The sequence below is a fragment of the Tursiops truncatus genome, chromosome 3 (genome assembly GCF_011762595.2).
Source record: "Tursiops truncatus isolate mTurTru1 chromosome 3, mTurTru1.mat.Y, whole genome shotgun sequence".
Taxonomy (NCBI): domain Eukaryota; kingdom Metazoa; phylum Chordata; class Mammalia; order Artiodactyla; family Delphinidae; genus Tursiops; species Tursiops truncatus.
The window spans coordinates 6,451,615-6,471,637 of NC_047036.1; the positions used below are offsets into that span (position 1 = coordinate 6,451,615).

The 20,023-nt window shown below is 41.3% G+C and overlaps 1 protein-coding gene across 1 annotated transcript in view; it reads left to right on the top strand.

Annotated features, from left to right (window-relative positions):
- The window catches only part of MTRR (5-methyltetrahydrofolate-homocysteine methyltransferase reductase), a 28,159-nt gene extending 8,960 nt beyond the window's left edge, over positions 1-19,199 (top strand). Inside the window, exons 6-15 of the mRNA XM_033852693.2 lie at positions 601-723; positions 2,219-2,372; positions 3,474-3,562; positions 7,100-7,280; positions 9,198-9,240; positions 9,794-9,980; positions 12,707-12,825; positions 14,233-14,325; positions 14,440-14,622; positions 16,741-19,199. Of these exons, the coding sequence (XP_033708584.2) occupies positions 601-723; positions 2,219-2,372; positions 3,474-3,562; positions 7,100-7,280; positions 9,198-9,240; positions 9,794-9,980; positions 12,707-12,825; positions 14,233-14,325; positions 14,440-14,622; positions 16,741-16,882 (1,314 nt within the window). The 3' untranslated portion in view covers positions 16,883-19,199. The remainder of the gene's footprint in view (positions 1-600; positions 724-2,218; positions 2,373-3,473; positions 3,563-7,099; positions 7,281-9,197; positions 9,241-9,793; positions 9,981-12,706; positions 12,826-14,232; positions 14,326-14,439; positions 14,623-16,740) is intronic.
- Positions 19,200-20,023: the final 824 nt, after the last annotated feature.

Genomic DNA, 20,023 nt, shown 5'->3' on the forward strand with positions numbered 1-20,023 from the left:
TTGGAATCCTAAAAATTGTACTTACACCACAGGCCCTCAATCTCCATAAGGCACAGAAGACTCCAGCATCATCTGATTAGCATAATGGTGTTGATACTGTGGACTAGTGTGATGTTTTGCTGAGTGTCCAGATGTTCTACATTTATTTGCACTGTCTTGTACCAGCAAGCAGGAATGATGTCATGGTCTTGGGGCAAAATTGTAAATGTTCAAGTGAAAGTGAACATGTCTAGTCCTTTTTATGGATAGAGATGGAAAAGAGCACCTTAGCTAAACCTTTGTCCACATGCCACGTGCTATTTCTTTTTGCATAGTTCATTAGGAAGACTGTTAGACCTTTACATGAAAAATGGTAGTATCTGATATTTTCCGTATATCTCAGAAATTCTAAAGTCTAATAGGCAAGTTTAAGGTGTAGATGAGCTTCTTTTCTGAAAGACTGAGAGGTGTATGTCTGTAGCCATTTACCTTAGGGAAGAATACTTGAATAGCAGGGCATTTTAAAAGATCCTGTAGCTCTCACCTTGTCACTAAGTGAAGCAGTGGTAAGTATAATTGAAAACTGCATTTAGTAATATTTTATCACATTTGTTTCTCAAGGAGGAAAGCCAAGCACCTGTGACCTCAGTGGATCCAATTTTTCACGTTCCAATTTCAAAGGCAGTTCAACTGACTACGAATGATGCCATAAAAACCACTCTTCTGATAGAATTGGACATTTCAGTAAGTTACAGAATGTGTTTCTGAGCGCAGGGATGTTGCCAGCAAGTGCAGAGACTTGTGCTGTGTCCTCATCTACACATTCAGGAAGAGTGAGGTCTGTGGCTAGACAGCGGCCTTTTTATTCTTGACCCATCATTTTTTCTCTCTGCCTCATACCTTTTCTTTTCACTTCAAGGAGGGCCTAAAATGAGTGACTGGAGGTGATTCTACTTGAGAGCATAGTGTTGCTGCCTTACTCATTAAGCCACGAAAGAATAATGGAATCAGAGCAGTATTTCCGTGTAAGAGCCCCTGGAAAGGAAGCTGTTTACCTGAGGTCAGCGGCTAGTTGGAAGTAGAGCCAGACTAGACAGTCGTGTGACATTCACTTCTCAAAGTGGTGGTCCTTGTTCCTTTGAGGATCTGGAAGAAATCATGGACCCCCTCTCCAGAAGAATGATTATATATAAACACTTTGCACACAGTTTTCGGGCGTTGATGTGCTCCCTCTCTGAACCCCATCCATGAGGCTTCCCCAGCTGCTGCCTCATTGGCCTCAGGTTAAGAAACTGTGGTTGTACGTCCTCACAGCCACGTAGCTCAACCCTTGACGAGGGCCCTGCGAGGTTCCATGGGCTGGGCTCTCAGAAGAGGGTGCACCAAGGCCGTCGATGTGGGTTTAATTGAGTTTCTCATAGAAAGAAAGAAATGTGACAGGCGTCAGAACTAGATGGTTTTGCTTACGGAGTATTAAGTAGTTCCATCTTCCTTTTGAACATTTTAATCCATGTTGCTAAATATCGTATGTACACCAAACCATTTCACTCTTGTTCTGTACTTTCGTCATAAAGAGGCGAGGTTTGGCCGCCTGGTAGGGACAGCCTGTGTCCCTCCCAGGCTAGAGGTGTGAGCATGTGTGGCCAGAAGCCTCTCTCCAGAGCGTTCCACACCCTGCACTGCTCTAAGTAAACCTGCTGTGGGCGGTGGCTCCACCTGGAGCCCGGGTTTGTGCACGACCAGTACCGAGCCAGGCAGTTTGACGTCGTGTGTCATTAAGGGAAAAGAAATTGCTCTCCCCGACCCCTGTTCCTCCCCAGAGAAAAGGAGTAAAGAAAGGAAATTGAAAACCAGTGCAGACGGCCTTAAGTAGTTTCTTTTGTTCCTAATGTGTGTGTGTGTGTGTTTTCATGAGAGGACTTTTACGTGGATTATTAAAACACTACTTACCAGAGCACCTTGATTTTTAGAAGAGGCAGAGGGTCTTAATTTCTAGTCTATGAATACTCAGTGTAAAGCAAAACATTGGATAACTACAGACTTTCTTTAAAAAATAACCCCTAATAAAAGTATGTTTGTTTGGTTACTTGGGCTTATTTGTCAGAAACAAAATAATTCTAGTTGCAATAAACTAATTCATTTATTCAAGTGGTCATATATTTAAAACTCTGTTACCCCACAACTAAAACTCTTTTAACTCATGTGGAATTTTTTGTATTTCATTTTGGTTCTTCTCTAGAAAACAGATTTTTCCTACCAGCCTGGAGATGCCTTTAACGTGATCTGTCCCAACAGTGACTCAGAGGTACAGCATCTACTCCAAAGACTGCAGCTCACAGACAGGAGAGAACATTGTGTCATCTTGAACATTAAGGCCGACACGAAGAAGAAAGGTACAGCCCTGATCTTTTATTTCCCAGGATGTCATTGGGCCAAGGGATTGGAGGTGACCAGGGCAAGTCTGCACAGATGCCCGGGGGTCGGCCATGGATCAGCAGGCGGAACACAGCCACTTGCTGGTCTTGGAGGTTTTTAACTTTCACGTCAAGTACCCTGAATGAGTCAGTTACACTGAATGAGATGGTAATAGAGTTTATGCTTATTGGATGCTTACAGACATTAAAAGTGAAGTTGAAGAATCAGCTTTTTCCAAACTCTGGAAATCAGCAAGCTTGCAGCAAACTGGGGAACGCTTAAAAAAATGAATGTAACTGGTTTTGGAGAAGCAGATTGGTTAGTTGACTAGGGCTGATTTGTTAGGCTGTTTTTTGCAATCAGCATTATTTTGTTTCTAGGTTAGCATATTGTCATGCAAAAAAAAACTGTATTATGTGAATCTTTTTTAAAAGTCTTTTGTTGGGAGTTCCCTGGTGGCCTAGTTGTTAGGACTCCAGGCTTTCACTGCCGGGGCTGAAGTTTAATCCTTGGTCCGGGGAACATCCTGCAAGCCACATGGCACGGACAAAAAAAAAAAAAAAAAATTTTTCTTTTTAATGTTTGTTTCTCATAGCATATTTGTTTTTGCTTATTTAATATATGAAAATAATTGCTTGCTCCATAATTAAAGGAAGTTATTTTTTAGTTATTTGCTTAGAATCTTGAACTGGAATTCAGTCAGTTCTGAAATTCTTTTTGAGGATGATAGGCAGTGTTATTGGACCACTGCCATCTTTTGGCTTTTTGTTCCTTTCTTTTCTTCAGTGGTTTTGGATAATTTCCCTTTCTTTTGTTTGGTGTACTTAGATTTGGTAGGTATGGCTGGTACAATAATGCTGTTGAATTTATAACCATTGTTTTTGTAAAGTAGGTTTTTTCTTCTGTATTCCTTTTGAGGAAATTTTTTAACTGAATAAACATTGCCACAAGTCATATTGCCACAAGTACTTTGATAGCACTATAATGTAAAATATTACAGCTATTAGTGTTTTTAGGGATGGAAAACATTGTCTTCTCTATTTTCTGTGTCATTGACTCTTTCCCGTCTGCCTGAAAAGGAGCAGCCTTGCCCCAGCATATACCTGAGAAGTGTTCTCTCCAGTTCCTTCTTACCTGGTGCCTTGAAATACGAGCGGTTCCTAAGAAGGTATTTTTCTTTCTTCTTTGGGTGACTATTTAAAAATATGCTCACCTCTTTGTAGGGTTTATTAAATCTGGTATTTGCCCTTTGAAGACTTAGAAAATATGGTCTTCACAGCATGTGTTCAAAATAGTTCCCAAGGTGTGCAGTGTTTTTGTAATTGTCATGGACAAATATTTTTATGTTGTGCTTATACTGAAATTTTTTGTTTTCTACCGAAATGAGGTTTTTAAAGTAGGGCTTTTTCTTAATCTTATTTTTCTAGACATTAACTTGATGTAGCACGGTAACTAGTGATGAAAGTGGCCCTAGGTAGCATGTGTTTTCCAGCTGTACGTGGACACTTTTTCTCTCTAATTGGTGGCAGGAAGCTTGGCGTGTAGGGCTTTTCCACTGCTTGCCACCTGTTTAATGTTGTGAAGACCCCTTTTGTGTAAAAACCTGTACTTATTTATTATGTCAGAATTCTGCAGGGAACATTGAAGGGTTTTGGTAGGTTATATTGATGTTTAGATGAATTTGGAGACAGAAAGATCCACTAGATGTCAGTGTTATGCCGGGAACTACTGATTTTGTTATAACCATGTTACTCAAGTGGATATTCATGGGTAAACTTTCCAAGTTGTGCTTTACCAAACTTGTATTGCCAGTGAGCATAAATAGTACTGTTATTGGGCTACCCTGTCCGCAGTGCAGTGTTTATTCTGTATTTTATTACTGTGTTTACTGCATTTGTCGTCTTTGGGAAGTGAACTACTTTATGGAGGGGCTTAGTCCTAGATACAATTTGAGTAAATCTACGATTCACTGTGATGAGAACTCCTTGATTAAATTAAATAGTTTCACAGTTTTAGTTTAACTCTTCCGTTTCTGAAAATTTCGTGAAGTACATATGTAAAAATATATCTTTCCTTAACTGCAAAAGTAATATGCTTATAAAAAGTCTGGACACAAAAGTTAGTAACTCAGGAAGCAAAAGTCCTTCATAATCAAACCCCTGCAATTAACAGTTGGATTTTGTTTTGCTAAGGAAAAATGAGGTCATGTAGTATATGTGCTGTTCTGCAGCGTGCCTTTTTTTACTTAAGAGGAAATGAGTTTGGATATGCCAGCATGGAAAGGTACTGAAGATACTTTTCAAAGATGCTATGGGTGCAACACAGTTGTTGATTTGAGGACTTCCCTGGTGGCGCAGTGGTTAAGAATCCGCCTGCCAATGCAGGGGACACGGGTTCGATCCCTGGTCCAGGAAAATCCCACATGCCACAGAGCAGCTAAGCCCATGCACCACAACTACTGAGCCTGTGCTCTAGAGCCCAAAAGCCACAACTACTGACCCCACGTGCCACAACTGCTGAAGCCCTCGCACCTATAGCCCATGGTCTGCAACAAGGAGAAGCCACTGCAATGAGAAACCCGCGCACCACAACGAAGAGTAACCCCTGCTCGCTGCAGCTAGAGAAAGCCTGCACGTGGCAACGAAGACCCAGTGCAGCCAAAAATAAATAAATTAAATAAATAAATTAAAAAAATTTTTAAGAAAAAAACAATTGTTGATTTGATAATGGACAGTTGGTTGTTTCCAGTTTTCCACTATTTAAAAAACCTACATAGGTGAACATTCTAATTCATCTTTGCACACTTGTTTGAAGTCTTTTTTATGTTTTTATTTATTTTTATTTATTTATTTTTTGGTTGCGCTGGGTGGTGTGTGGGATCTTAGTTCCCTGACCAGGGATCGAACCCATGCCCCCTGCATTGGAGGCGTGGAGTCTTAACCGCTGGACCGCCAGGGAAGTACCTGAAGTCTTTTTTATTTTTATTAAAAAAATTTTTTTTAAACTTTTTTTTTAGATTTATTTTTATTTATTTATTTAGGCTCTGCCGGGTCTTAGTTGCAGCATGCGAATTCTTAGTTGCGGCATGCATGCGGACTTCTTAGTTCCCCAACCAGGGTTCGAACCCTGGGCCCCCTGCATTGGGAGGGCAGAGTCTTACCCACTGGACCACCAGGGAAGCCCCCTGAAGTCTTTTTTAAAAAATAAATTCCTTGGAGTAAAATTACTGTGTTAAAAATATTTCTAACTTAAGTTTTAGTAACGTTTGTCAGTTTGTTTTCTGCACAGTGCTGTGTTTCCTGTTTTAGTACCATGAAGTTTCTGTAATTGTAAAATGAAAAATATTGTAAAGGATTGACAATTGCTACTGTTTTAGCCTGTAATTTAGGGAATTTTATTGACTTGAGAAAGCGTGGTGTGAAGTGTTCTTGGTAAACTCCTGTCTTACCAGAGATCCATGCAGAGACCTGGGGCTTTACGCCACGACGTTTCCCAGGTGCTTGTTCTATGTCCAGCACTTTGAAGAAGCCATGTAATTTGTTGGTATCTGGATAGTTTAAGCAGGGATTCTTGGCTGGGCCAGTGGAAACCCGTGACCCTCACAGGAACATGGATCTCATTTTCCCTGTTAAGGGCATCCAGCCCTCCGGGATGTGGGAGCCATGGAATAAAAAGTAGTGGAGCCCACTCGCGTTTCAGATAGCTTTGATGCAGATGACTTGCCGAAGTTCTTTGCTTCCCGTGAGTAATGAGAGTTTTATGTGTGCCATGATGGATGTGCTTGGAATTGCATTAGAACCAAAAGTTGTCATTAGCAAGTTTGGTCTTTTGCCCGAGAGTTTGGACTTGGTTCAGTCTTTGAAACTAGGGATCTGGGACTTTCTTGTTTTGCTTTATTTATGTTCTTCTCCTCCTCTTTCCACGATGGAGCCGAGGTGACTCAGAGTCCCTGTGCAGGGGTCTGGATGTTCTGGCCCTCACTGTTTGTCAGCCTCTGCCCGTGTCCGCATTTCCTTGCATTTGTGTTGAAGCGCACGTGCTCCCCAGGAGCCGTGCTTTTGCCTGCCTCCCGTGCCCTCCTGTGGCTCTGCCATCTCTTTGGTTGCCCGCCACTTCCTTTCTTCCGAGCAGCCCGCCTTCGGCTCAAGCCTGCCTTCTTGGGAGCCTCTGGCCTCAGAAGCCCTGAACGTCCCTGTGCCCTGGTGGATAGGCAGCCTGTCCCACACTGGTTACTTCTTGACTTCTGTTGCTCTCACTCGCCTGTGAAGCCTTTTGGGCAAGTTAGGTGTCCTCTTTGCCCCATACTTTACCTGCCCAGTGCCTGTCGTAACAGTGGCCAAATAAATGTAGAAATCTGGGTTGCAATCATCCGCTAAGGCGAGAACAGGTACTGTGTCCCGAGATAAAAACGTTAAGTTGTGAGACTTTCTGATTACTCACATATACCTGCCATGTAATTTGAGATTGGGTTGGTTTAAGATATAGGGAAGGTGACCAAAAATGGAACATGAAAGTGGGGTTTGCCTAACAGGCTGCCATTAAAACGAATAACAGATGAAATGCTCTTGTCCTGACCACACTCCTAGTGACCACACTCACTTTTTCTTGGATAACTGGGCACATCCCCAGGTGGGTACTCAGCCAGCATTCTAACGGCTGTAACCACAGAGCGCGTGGTGATTTAAGTCGGCTTCCTCGGCCACAGGCGTTCTTGCGAGCCCTCGTGGACCACACTGGCGACGGCGCGGAGAAGCGACGGCTGCAGGAGCTGTGCAGCAGGCAGGGGGCGGCCGACTACAACCGCTTCGTCAGAGACTCCCGTGCCTGCCTTTCAGACCTCCTGCTGGCCTTTCCGTCCTGCCAGCCTCCGCTCAGCCTCCTGCTTGGTGAGTGGATGCTGTCACAGTCACCCCAACCCCGGGGGGCAGCCTCTCCATGGTAAGAGCACCTTTGAGTTCTCTGCAGGCCTGTGGGAGTGCATCTCGATCACTGTGATCAGTAAGTAAGCGTCTTACAGCTGCTCTTCACGCTGCCTTGACAGCTGAACTGCCTTCTTGAAGTCGAAGAATCTCTCTTCCAAGCTTAAATTTTTATTTTTTAATTTTTCTTTCCTACCACTGTCACTGTCATTTGCTCTCTTAATATAGCCAGCCTTAATTCTCTTAGCCAAATTTTATCTAAAAATGAGGTTGCCAAGAAAAGGATCTTTTTCAAAGATAGTGATAATTGATGGAGTCTGGTGAAGCGTGTGCTCTGTGTGCAGGGTACAGAAATGTTCCCACCTGGGCAGGTCCACCAGTACAAACAAGTGGCCTTACTCACGGTGCCCCGGGGCATTAGCCTTGGGAGAGACAAAACATCCAGATGTAAAAAGATCATATGCTGTTTTTTTGCCCAGATTGTGTCTTCTGGTCCTCATACTCCAACAGAAGAGAGTTTAAGATCTTCCCTGAGGAACTGGCCTCAGGAATTGGAGACGTTTACTAGGGACAGTGACTATAAGAATCTTATAGGATTTTAAAACCCTTGTTACTTTCCTATGCTTGTGATTTTGTCGTCTCCTCTCTGTTTTCCTTGGTGATAAATAGTAAAATGTTTAAAATTTGCATTTGTGTTTGGTGACAGGAAAACATGTACTTTTTACCCAAGGTCCCTTTTGATGCCGAGTACGGTTACGGACACTCCGCTTTACAAGTCAGGCCCTGCCCCTTTCCCTTTTTATTTCTTAGTATTCCCTTTCCTCCTCCTCAGAGTGGTGAGGCTGCCCTTCCTGCGTTCCTGTGCGAATGAACACTCTTACCCCTCCTCAGTTGAGTCTTTTGAGCTAATAGAGGTGTTGGGATAACAACCAGAACACCCATTAGGGAAGTTACAAGAAGTCTTGTAAAGCTGTTAATCATGGAAAAATTGTTCCAATTCTTTTTATAGATTTTCTGTTACCTTTTTCAGCCTATATGTATCATTTATTATATAGTTATGTAAAAAAATTAAAGGCATTGAGACATAAAAGTTTTAATTATTTTCTCATTTCTGTAAGAAAACTTAATCTAACTAAAGTATTGAGGTGAGCCCTCTATTAAACCTTATCCTATTACAACTGTCAGACATTTTAGAAAGGTCTTTCTAAATTTTTGCTAAATAGCTATCAAAAATATAACATACGGAGCACAAAAAATTATCAGGGTTTGATAGTGGACAATCAGATATTCAAATACTGACTTCTTAATCTCTTTTAAAAGAGTACCTGTGTATCTTAAAACCACTAGGTTTCTGGATAACTTGATTGAAAAATGTCCACCATTACACTCCTGTTTTTTTGTTATTATATAAATACTATGAAGGAAAAATATTTCAAGCCTAAGTATTTTCCATAGTCCTTAATCTTTTTTGGGTCATGATCTTTTTTCAAATCTGGAAACTCTGGACACACCCCAGAAAACAGTGTAATTGGTTCCTTGACTCTGAGGCCCGTTCATGGACCCTACTCTTACTGCCCTTTGATGTTTAAAAAAAAAAAAAAAAAAAAAAAACAGCTTTTAGGTAGAAATACTGAGTTCAGATTGGGGAAATGTGATATGTCTGGTCTTTAAGAATTGGAAAAAAGTATTTAGTGATATTTTACTTAGACACAGTGAATTTATGTGTGCTCTAAAATATGATATATAATTAAAACAAGTTATTTAGAAATTCTAAATAAGAAAATAGGAATCAAATTCAGATCTTTACATATAATTTACATATATACATATAATTTATTTTCAGTAGGAATGAATTAATAATTGCTTATTTTAATTTTTTTCTAGAACATCTTCCTAAGCTCCAACCCAGACCATATTCATGTGCAAGGTACTGACGTTTATTAACATAATACTTAGCTTCTTTCTCCTAAAATGTAATGAAACTCTGACTTCCAAATGCTTAGTAGCTACAAATCCATTTACTGAAAACTTAGCAGATTTGTGCAGGACAGTAGCAGGCGTGATGCGGAGTGAAGAAGAGCAGGCTTGGACTGTGTCCTCCTGGAGTTCGTAGGGTGTGGCTCCCGTGGTCCAGAGCCGTGTCCCCACTGAGCAAGTCTGCAGGTCCTCCACCTGTGGCCTTTACTGGTGTGCCCGGCCACCTTCCCTGGGTGGACGTAGGGAGGAGGGAGGAAAGCTGGTATAAATCTCATTCAGCCTTGGCGGCAAACAGGTAACCAGAAACTGTCCTGAATGACATCACAAAACTAGGTCGGGGTGGGGGGGGCTTTGAAGTAAGCAGCAGAACTGTTTTCTGAAGAGGAAGAAGGTAGGTTTAGAGCCCATTAGGAAATACCCTCATGCAGTAAAAAAGGCCTAGCTTGGCCTGTGTGTGTGAGTCCTGAGGCGGAGTTTACAAACTTATCTCTGTGTCTTTGCAGCTCGAGTCTGTTTCACCCAGGGAAGCTTCATTTCATTTTTAACATCGTGGAGTTTGGGTCTGACACCACGGCGGTGACTCTGCGGAAGGGCGTGTGCACGGGCTGGCTGGCCACGTTGGTTGAATCGGTTCTTCAGCCGAACACAGGTGCCTCCCGGGCAGACGGCGAGAAGGCCCTGGCGCCCGAGGTACTAGGAGTGGGCAGTTTGGGTATCATTAGAAGTGTGCTCTTTGCCCGATTAGAAAAGACAATGTAGGGTCCCCTGCATTGTCCATTCCCCTCAAATTATTCAAAGGAAAATGTATGCCCTACTTGAATTGTAATATCTCTTTTGGAAAGTCAGGAGAACATTACTTTCATTCAGTGTAGTCCATGTGTTTCCTAAACGTGTAAAGCATGAATGTTGTATAACACATACGCTCTTTGCTTCTCGCTTGTCACTTCATAAAGGAGAAGACCTTGCGTCAGTGTTCTTGGTAGCTTGGCACAGGAGGAGTCAAGTGCGCGGTGAAGGCTGGCAATGAGGAAGAGCCTCATTTTGTGCTCAGTCGGTGTCCTGTGCCCCAAAGGAGTCATCTTAAAGTGGCAGCTGACAACCAGAGATTAATTTTACATCCTTCAGTTTGGGGTAGGATTTTACCCTGCCCATTTCTTCCCCTTTTGTTGGAGCCGTGGTGTTATTTTATATTTTGATCCACACTTGGCAAAATCTCACTCGAGACCGTACGCATAGGGAGCAGTTAACCTTCTCCCTCCTCACCCACAAGGATGGTTGAAATTTAAAAGAAATTTCAGTCTTTGTCATGACGTCTTCTCCATGGTATTGAAGAATGAACATGTCAGTTGTAATGTTATCTTATTACTGGTTTGGTTGCTGTAAGTTACTGAAGTTAAAACGTTGACAGCACTTAGGGGGATTTAAGACTTCTGATACACACTTGAGTGAGCCTAAGGGAAGACTAGGGCTTAAAACTGCCCTTTAACTTGGTATTTTCCCAATCTGCTGCCTGGAGCAGGTTCTTTACTGTGTGTGTCCCTCATATCAACAAAATACTGAGAACATGAGAAACTTCTTTTTTGTAAAGAAATATTGTAGTGCTGACACGAAAGTATTGTGTCATTTCACGATCTCATAAAAATAGCAGATGATCTCCAGAAAGCTAAAAAAAAAAAAACGTATATTGATGCTGTATTACAGACACCTTTGTGTGCCTTTCACATATTCCTTCTTTCCTCCCTCCTGCCCTTTTCTTCTTCTTTCCACATTTTAACAGACCTTTGTTGACTACCCAGTGTTGAGGTACTAGAGGTACATATAGAAAGGATATAATTTAAAGCTACTTAAATTTCGTTGTGCCGTGTAGCACCATATTTTATATGCCCTCCCCCGACTGGTAGATAGTACTGTTGTTCACAGATGCCCCTGCCCCCTGAGGAAGAGTAGACTTTCCCTCCCATTCATGTGTAGCCTGGCCATGTGACCAGCCTTGGCCAGTGAAAGGTGAGCAGACAGGATTGTGCCACATCTCAGCAGGCGCTCTGAACCTGACAGGATGCTGTGGCTTGCCTCTCTTGCTCTTTCGCTCTGACATCGGATGGAATGATTCAGGTCAGGGATGCTCCTTGGGTTTGGATCCAAGTGAAGGAGATCATGGTGCAGAGCTGCAGCAGTTGAGCAGAGCCAGAAGTAAGCGTTTGCTGTTGTAAGCCATCGGAGATTTACAGCAGGAGCTGACTAGTGTTCTGGTCTCTTTGCCGTCCCTGGAACATAGGAAGTGTGGTCTCTTTAGCAGTTTCCTGCCATACCCATCCTATCCTGTTTTATTTTGCTTCCTGGACTTATCATTACCTGTCATTCTATAAATATATGTTTGTTTATTGTCTTTTCCACCCACTAGAATATAAGTCCCATGAAGACAGATTTGGTTTTGCTCATTTCTCTGTCCTAGTGTTTGTCATATTGAGTACCTTCAATAACATTGTTCAGTGGATGAATCAAGTGAATAAGGCTAATATAATATTAATCACAGTTTCACTCCAGAATGAGAACAATCAGTTGATATAGCTCTGCCAGTTCTCCGTTTAAAAAGTACTGTGTTCATCCTGTTGATGAACTTCAGACAATTTTCCTTGAATTAAAGGTTAAAATATATACAATTATACCAGTAGGGAATGGAGGGAAGATTCCTGTCATTCTTCACTGTTATTATCACTCTGTAACTAAAGCATATGGCAAAGTGAAACTGAAAGATGAATATATTTACAAATTGATTCCCTTAAGTATCCCTGGCACGTGATTTAGAAGAAAACCCTTTTGAAATTATAGCAAAAAGATTTTGTTTATCTGTTTATCACTTATTCTAGTTTTGCAACAAACACAGGTAACATGGGACCTAGAGTAGCAAATGTAGCAGTGCTCTAGTATCTTTGGGGCAGCCCCTTAATTTCTCTTCCGCTTGCCTAATTTTCACTTAAAACCTTCACCCCATCTTGATGTTAATCTTCATTGCCCCTTTATGTCCTAACATGAAGAAGAATGTCTTCATTTTTTTGTGCATTTCTTCATGACACCTATAATGGGTTGCCTACTAGGAAGCAGATCTTTTTCTTGGGCCTAGAAAAACAACTCAATTATTATTTATTCAGTGTTCTACCTCAGAAATATCGTGCCTGTCATTTTTAAAATACCTTTGATTTGGATAGAAAAGAAAAATTTACAAGACAGACTTGTTTATTTCTCTGGACTGACAAATGTGTTTGTGGTTTCAGTAAGATTTAATGCTGCAATTTAATTTTATGATGCTGCTTTGAGGGGAAGTTGCACTTTCTGATTTCTTTAGCAGGCATCACCTTGGTTATATGCTTTTGTCTGTTTTTTTTCCCGAACTTATGAACATTGGTTTAATATTTCAGATATCCATATCTCCTCGGGCAACAAATTTTTTCCATTTACCAAATGACCCCTCAGTCCCCATCATAATGGTGGGTCCAGGAACCGGCATAGCACCTTTCATTGGCTTTCTGCAACATAGGTATGTGTTTTCTTTGGCTGGTGAGAAAATGTGTCCCTTGTGGTCCTGGGTGGAAGTATGTAATAGAGAGCTTTTTTGTTTTTCAGTGGTTTTGAGGATATTGGACCTTGGTTGTAAAAATTTTTATTTTAAAATATTATTATCAAATATGTGATAGCATAGCATAATTTGTCACCATGGGAAAAGTAAATATATCTTCTAGAAATTGTGCTTTGTACTGGAACTTCCATTTTTACTCTAGTACATTCTTTTTCTTTTTCCCCTGCTGAACCATAGTTTATAGTGCATGTATTTGGGGGACAAATTTCAAGCACACCTTTATGCTGTGGTGATGTGCAGCTGTCCCATCTATTCCTTAGCTAGATAAAATTGGTAGTCACAAAGATCCAAGTGCACCAGCAGTTTCAAAGTTAAATCCTTAACATCAGTAATTTTCAACAGAATGATATTAATACATGTATCTTTGTATCAGAACACAACTATTTTTTATAAAATAAATAAATAAAATTGTGCTTCTCTCCCTGTTTGTGAAATAACAACTCTTAGGTAATGTTCCCCAGATAGTGGAGTAATATCCTTTGTACAAAGTCTTTTTGTTGTTTTCTTTTCTTTTTTTTTTTCTTAAGAAATCAAAAAAGTAGGGCGTGTCCATCATTTCTGAAACATTTCACAGCAGACCATTCTACCTTTTAAAGCCTGGTGCCGGGACTTCCCTGGTGGCGCAGTGGTTGAGGGTCCACCTGCCAATGCATGGGACACGGGTTCGATCCCTGGTCTGGGAGGATCCCACATGCTGTGGAGCAGCTGGGCCCGTGTGCCACGGCTGCTGAGCCTGTGCTCTAGAGCCTGCAAGCCACAACTGCTGAGGCCCATGCGCCTAGAGCCCATGCATGCTCTGCAACAGGAGAGGCCGCTGCAATGAGAGGCCCATACACCGTGGCGAAGAGTGGCCCCCGCTCGCCACAACTGGAGAGGGCCCGCGCGCAATGGTGAAGACTCAACGCAGCCAAAAATAAAGAAAATGAATGAATTTATTTAAAAAAAAAAAAATCCCGGTGCCACTTTTTTATTATGTTAATTGAGAGTTAATTATTATTCATAAAATTGTTATGAATATTTAATGTAGAAATTAGTCTGGGTTTCACAATGTGATAATTTGAATTATCCTCACTACAGAGATGTCATAAAGCTCATAGATGTCTGCATTTCGTAGGTAAGCTTACTTTTTGTAGTGTCTGCTGGAGTGGCCCAGGTACCCTGCGGGTAGTGAAATGTTAATTCAGTACATGGACTTTGAGTGACTGCGAAGGTGGATTTTACAGACCTATCTGGGGAGGTAAAAGGAAAAAGAAAGATTGCTTTTACCTATTCTTTATATCAAACATCTCAACTTTCTTTTTTACTTAGAGAGAAACTGCAAGAACATCACCCAGATGGGCACTTTGGAGCAATGTGGTTGTTTTTTGGCTGCAGACATAAGGATAGGGATTATTTATTCAGGTACTTCACAATTCTAGCATTGTAAGACTCAGCCATGCCGTACAATGCTAATTTCAGACTTTTTCAACTTTAAATTACAAACCTTCCAGTGACCTATTAGATATTGTATTTCAGAGAGGAGCTCAGACATTTCCTTAAGTGTGGAATTCTCACTCACTTGAAAGTTTCCTTCTCAAGAGATGCTCCTGTGGGGGAGGAAGAAGCCCCAGCAAAGTATGTGCAAGACAGCATCCAGCGTCACAGCAAGCAGGTGGCAAGGGTCCTTCTTCAGGAGAATGGTCATGTTTACGTGTGTGGGTGAGTGGCCATCATGCTCAAGTGCCGGGGAGGGGAGGGCAGTCAGTAATGTTTATTAAAGAGACCAGGGACCGATTGGTTAATGATCTGGACATGTATGGATGAGAGATTGGATTCTTAAATACAGGAATAGAAATACAAGCTCTAAAATGATTTTTAACATACACTTAATAGCCAAGAAGTTGGCCAGCGTGGCCCCACCCCCCCAAAAAAAGAAAATTAACTCATGCATTGGGGAATGCTTTGTGCTGTTTTAAATACGTTTTTAGCCTCTTAACGTTACATTCTGTCTCAGGATTGATTTTGTTGTATCAGTAAATAGTGAATATGTGATTTGTGCAGTCGACCTAGCCAAGGAAAACAGCTTTGGTTTTGACTCTGAGAATGTGGGTCTAGGATCCTTTTTCTTTAAGGCATAATTTATGATGTCAAAGTTGACATAAGCCAGGAGTCATTCTTATGTTTCATCTACTTTTTGATATAAGATCCATTATAGAAACCCAAGATTGCCATAGACAATAAAAATTTTAGGAACTTAGCTACTTGTTTTAATGGAACTCAAAAATGTTTACCAGTTAAAAAGGAGTTTTGAAATAAGAAATTACTCTTTTTTTATCCTAACACATCCCTGGCATTTAAAACATTCCGTAAGTCATCAGGTCAGGTTTTTTTGTTTGTTTGTTTGTTTTAAACTATGATACAGAGAAAGAACTACTGGCATAGTGACGTAGAATACATATAAATATAATTGAAAAGGTTCATAAAACAAAACTTCCTTTTTCTACTTACTTTTTATGACACATTCTGATAACTTATATTTCGTTTGTTCTATCATTTTACAAAAATCTGACTTTGGCTACAAAGTTGATTTCATGACCCATTAACGACTCCTCAGCTAGAAAACGCTGCTCTAGGTCAGAAAGGGCAGAGCTTCTGGACGCTGTGTTGGTTTACATTTTCATTTACTTTTAGTGAAGCATTTGATCTTTCTTTTGTTTGCAGAGGACAGTGCTGTCAGTGTCAGATATAGGTTGAAGGCTTAGATGCAGCTCTGATAATGGAGGTGAAGTCCATTGTGCAAACATAAGTACAAATATATGAGTAACTGGTAATTGAGAACTTGGAGGGGTTCTTAAACATCTTAAAAAACTCCTAAAACAGTAACCCAGAAATAACTGCACCGTCACTGGTGCTTCATTTTTCACATCCGTGAAGTGAAGCTGATAGCGTTCATAGCTGGTCAGAGGTGAGGGCTCAGAGTGACACCCCACGGCACTCTAACATGGACCGAACACAGGAGACTGAGAAGAACAGCCACTGAGGAAGGAGCAAACTTGTCCCTAAGTCCAGGGGACACTGACTCAAAGGGGAGCCTTTGCTGCCGATAGTCAAGTGGGAAGCAGACAGAGGGGCCGGTAGGTTTGGCAGCTGCAGCCGCGGGACATGGGGAAGGGCCGTGGGGTTAGAAGTGATCTCAGAGTACTTGAGGGGAGAGCATGACAGCCGTTAAAACTTTCTCAGGAAATTTTACTGTGAGGGGGCAGGGCAAGTTCAATTCCTGAGACGTTAGAGTCCTGTCATTCATTCAATAAACATTCGAGTGCCTACTAAGTATTTGGCACTGTGCAGATGTCGAGAGAGAAATGGTAAATGAGATGCACTCCTATCCCAAGCCACCTGCTCCCTGTGGGAAAGCCAGGTCAGCAGATGCTCACGGTATACCGGGTGCTGTGCAGGGGCCACAGGAGCGCACAGGAGGGGCCCCTTGCCCAACCTGCAAATGAAAGAGCTGGGACGTGGAAACACACTTAATAGAGGGCCAGCCCTTGGCAAGTTCTCAGTAAACGTGTCTGTTAATAACTCATCGTGTGCACGGACGCCTTTGAAGTGTTTAAAGCTGTGAATGGGGTGGTCAGCATTGCATGTGACAGTGGTCCTGGGCGGAGGCCTGTCCCTGGGGGAGCAGTAGGTGCCTGGAGACTGAGGGACACTTTCCAGAGAAATGGAGGGAGGACTAAGGTGTAGTGACAGAGTCTCGGCAGTGAGATTCGTGAATTAAGGAGGATTTGGTAAAAATCACTGTTTCCTAAACAGTAATACCGTTATTCTTTTTTTTAGAGATGCTAAGAATATGGCCAAGGATGTAAATGATGTCCTTGTGGAGATAATAAGCAAAGAGGTTGGAGTTGAAAAACTAGAAGCAATGAAAACATTGGCTACTTTAAAAGAAGAAAAACGGTATCTTCAGGATATTTGGTGATAAAATTGGAAAATAAAGGAAGAGAATAAAGCTTTTTGGCTGAAAGTACTAAAAGACAACTTTACTGAAGCTTGAGACTTCTGATTTTTAAAATTAAAATTTTTTTTGACCATTTCTTGGAGGATGTCGGGGGGTGGCATGGGGAGCGGACCATTTCACAGTGTAGGAAGCTTTCAATTCAGGTTCCCATATCCGCCCCCCCAACCCTCCCCAAACCGCCCTGAGCTGAAAAAGGCAGCCCGTACTCCCCCGCCAGCACCTCCTGGGGCGCCTCTCCCTCCGGGAGAGCTTCTGTAGGGACTGCGACCAGATCACAGGGCATCTCTAGCAGTACATGTGAAGGCTTCTCAGTACGGGATATGGGCACGAGTGTCACCTGGGTAGATAGTTAAATCTTGTGAGCTAGTCACCGTTTCTTTTTAAATAATCTAAAAATAATTTATATTCTTATGTAAAATATACGATAAAAATATTCATATTAGCGCATTAAAATTACATATGCATAGCGTATCTGATTATATAATTTTATCAGATTTTTTTTTATTACCAAAACTATATTTCTGATAAAAAAATATCTTAAGGTAACGCTTATAGGGATTTTTTTATGCTAGAAATCTGAAATATATTTTGAAATTCCGCTCTGGCATGTGATTTATTTACCACAATTACTTCTTTTTAATATCACAGTGTCAGAATTTAGGGAATCTGCATTCACTTCACAGATGCGAGCAAATGCATGTTTAAGTAAAGGTACACCCTTTTCTCCTCCTCTGTCCAGCCCCCAGCCCACCCCCATTCCCCACCTTTTCATTTCTGCTCCTTTTGGCATATTTTTTAGTTTTTCCACATAATCTATTTTACCTTCATGATATCACACAAGATGTAACCTGGGCTTAAAATACCTACTTAATATCCTTGTATTTTTAAAATTGCTACTATTGTCTGCATATTTTATGTCTTCCAAATTCATATATTCAAATCCTGACTCCAGTGTGATGGTGGTGGGAGCTGGGGCCTTTGCGGAATGGTTAGGTCATGACGCTGGAGCCCTCAGGAATGGGGTCAGCGCCCTTGTTACAAGAGGCCCCGCAGAGCTCCCCGCTCCTTCCCCCTGTGAGGACATCGTGGAAGTCGGTTGTCTGCAACCCTGAGGCCTTCACCAGGACCCGACAACACTGGCACCTGGTCTTTCCAGCTTCCAGAACTGTGAGAAATTCTATTGTCTGTTAGCCACCCGGTGGTGTTTTGTTACAGCAGCTCGAATGGACTAAGACAATTCCCGGTGACATGTTCTGTTTTAAGATTTTGTCAGAATGGAAATCAGAATGTAAAAGGGGTATGAAAACTTTTCTCCTACTCTCAGGTATATATATTTTTTTTTTATGAAAGAGATTGGCATTTAAAAAACAAATCTTCACCTGTCACAGGTTTCTGGTCATTTTGAAAAATGAAGATCTGAAGGAAATATTATATAATCTTAAGATTTGTTAAGGCTTCATGGCTGTTTATTATAATCTCTAATCTCATATATTTTACAATAGAAATATTTCCAAAAAAACAAAAGGCATAAGAAAACATAGCAAGCAGAATTATATGCATATGTTATATATATATCAACCAAAATAGACTCAAGGTGAAAACAGGAAAGGGGACAAAGAACAATATTCCTTATTGATAACTAACAAGAATATATGACAATTAAGAACTTGTGTCCATCTTTTTGAATTATGGTTTTCTCAGGGTATATGCCCAGTAGTGGGATTGCTGGGTTGTATGGTAGTTCTGTTTTTAGTTTTTTTAAGGAACCTCCATACCGTTCTCCATAGTGGCTGTATCAATTTACATTCCCACCAACAGTGCAAGAGAGTTCCCTTTCTCCACACCCTCTCCAGCATTTATTGTTTGTAGATATTTTGATGATAGCCGTTCTGACCAGGGTGAGGTGATACCTCATTGTAGTTTTGATTTGCATTTCTCTAATGATAAGTGATGTTGAGCATCCTTTCATGTGCCTCTCTGCCATCTGTAGGTCTTCTTTGGAGAAATGTCTATTTAGGTCGTCTGCCCATTTTTGGATTGGGTTGTTTGTTTTTTAATATTGAGCTGCATGAGCTGCTTGTATATTTTGGAGATTAATCCTTTGTCAGCTGCTTCATTTGCAAATATTTTCTTCCATTCTGAGGGTTGTCTTCCCGTCTTGTTTATGGTTTCCTTTGCTATGCAAAAGCTTTTAAGTTTCATTAGGTCCCATTTGTTTATTTTTGTTTATATTTTCATTACTCTAGGAGGTGTGTCAATAAAAGATCTCCCCACCAGTGTTCATTGCAGCACTGTTTACAATAGCCAGGTCATGGAAGCAACCCAAATGTCCATCGACAGATGAATGGATAAAGAGATGTGGTACATATATACAGTGGAATATTACTCAGCTATAAAAAGGAATGAAATTGGGTCATTTGTAGAGATATGGATGGACCTAGAGTCTGTCATACAAAGTGAAGCAAGTCAGAAAGAAAAAAACAAATATTGTATATTAACGCATGTATGTGGAATCTAGAAAAATAGTACAGACAAACCTATTTCCAGGGCAGGAATAGGGATGCAGATGTAGAGAACGGAAGTGTGGACACGGGGAAAGGGGAGGGTGGGATGAATTGGGAAATTAGATTTGACATAAATACACTACCATGTGTAAAACAGATAGCTAGTGGGAACATGCGGTATAGAACAGAGAGCTCAGCTTGGTGCTCTGTGATGACCTAAATGGGCAGGATGGGAGGGAGGTCCAAGAGGGAGGGGATATATGTATACATACAGCCGATTCACTTCCTTGTACAGCAGAAACTAATACAACATTGTAAAGCAGCTATACTCCAATAAAAAAAAGTTTTGTCCGTATTGTTGTTTGTCCATGCGTGACCCCAAAACTGATAGGTCCCTAAAGACAGACTGAGGAGTGTCTGTAGTGGCCCCAGAACCTGACCCGAGCCATCTGATTTATGCACAACATCCGGGTTATTTCTGTTAGTCGTTAGATCCCAATTTCAGGTGAGTATTGATCAGCTGTTGCCTCACAGTGTGCCAGCAAGTGATGGTGAAACTAGATCCCAGGCCAGGTTCTGCCGCACATGCAGGTATTTA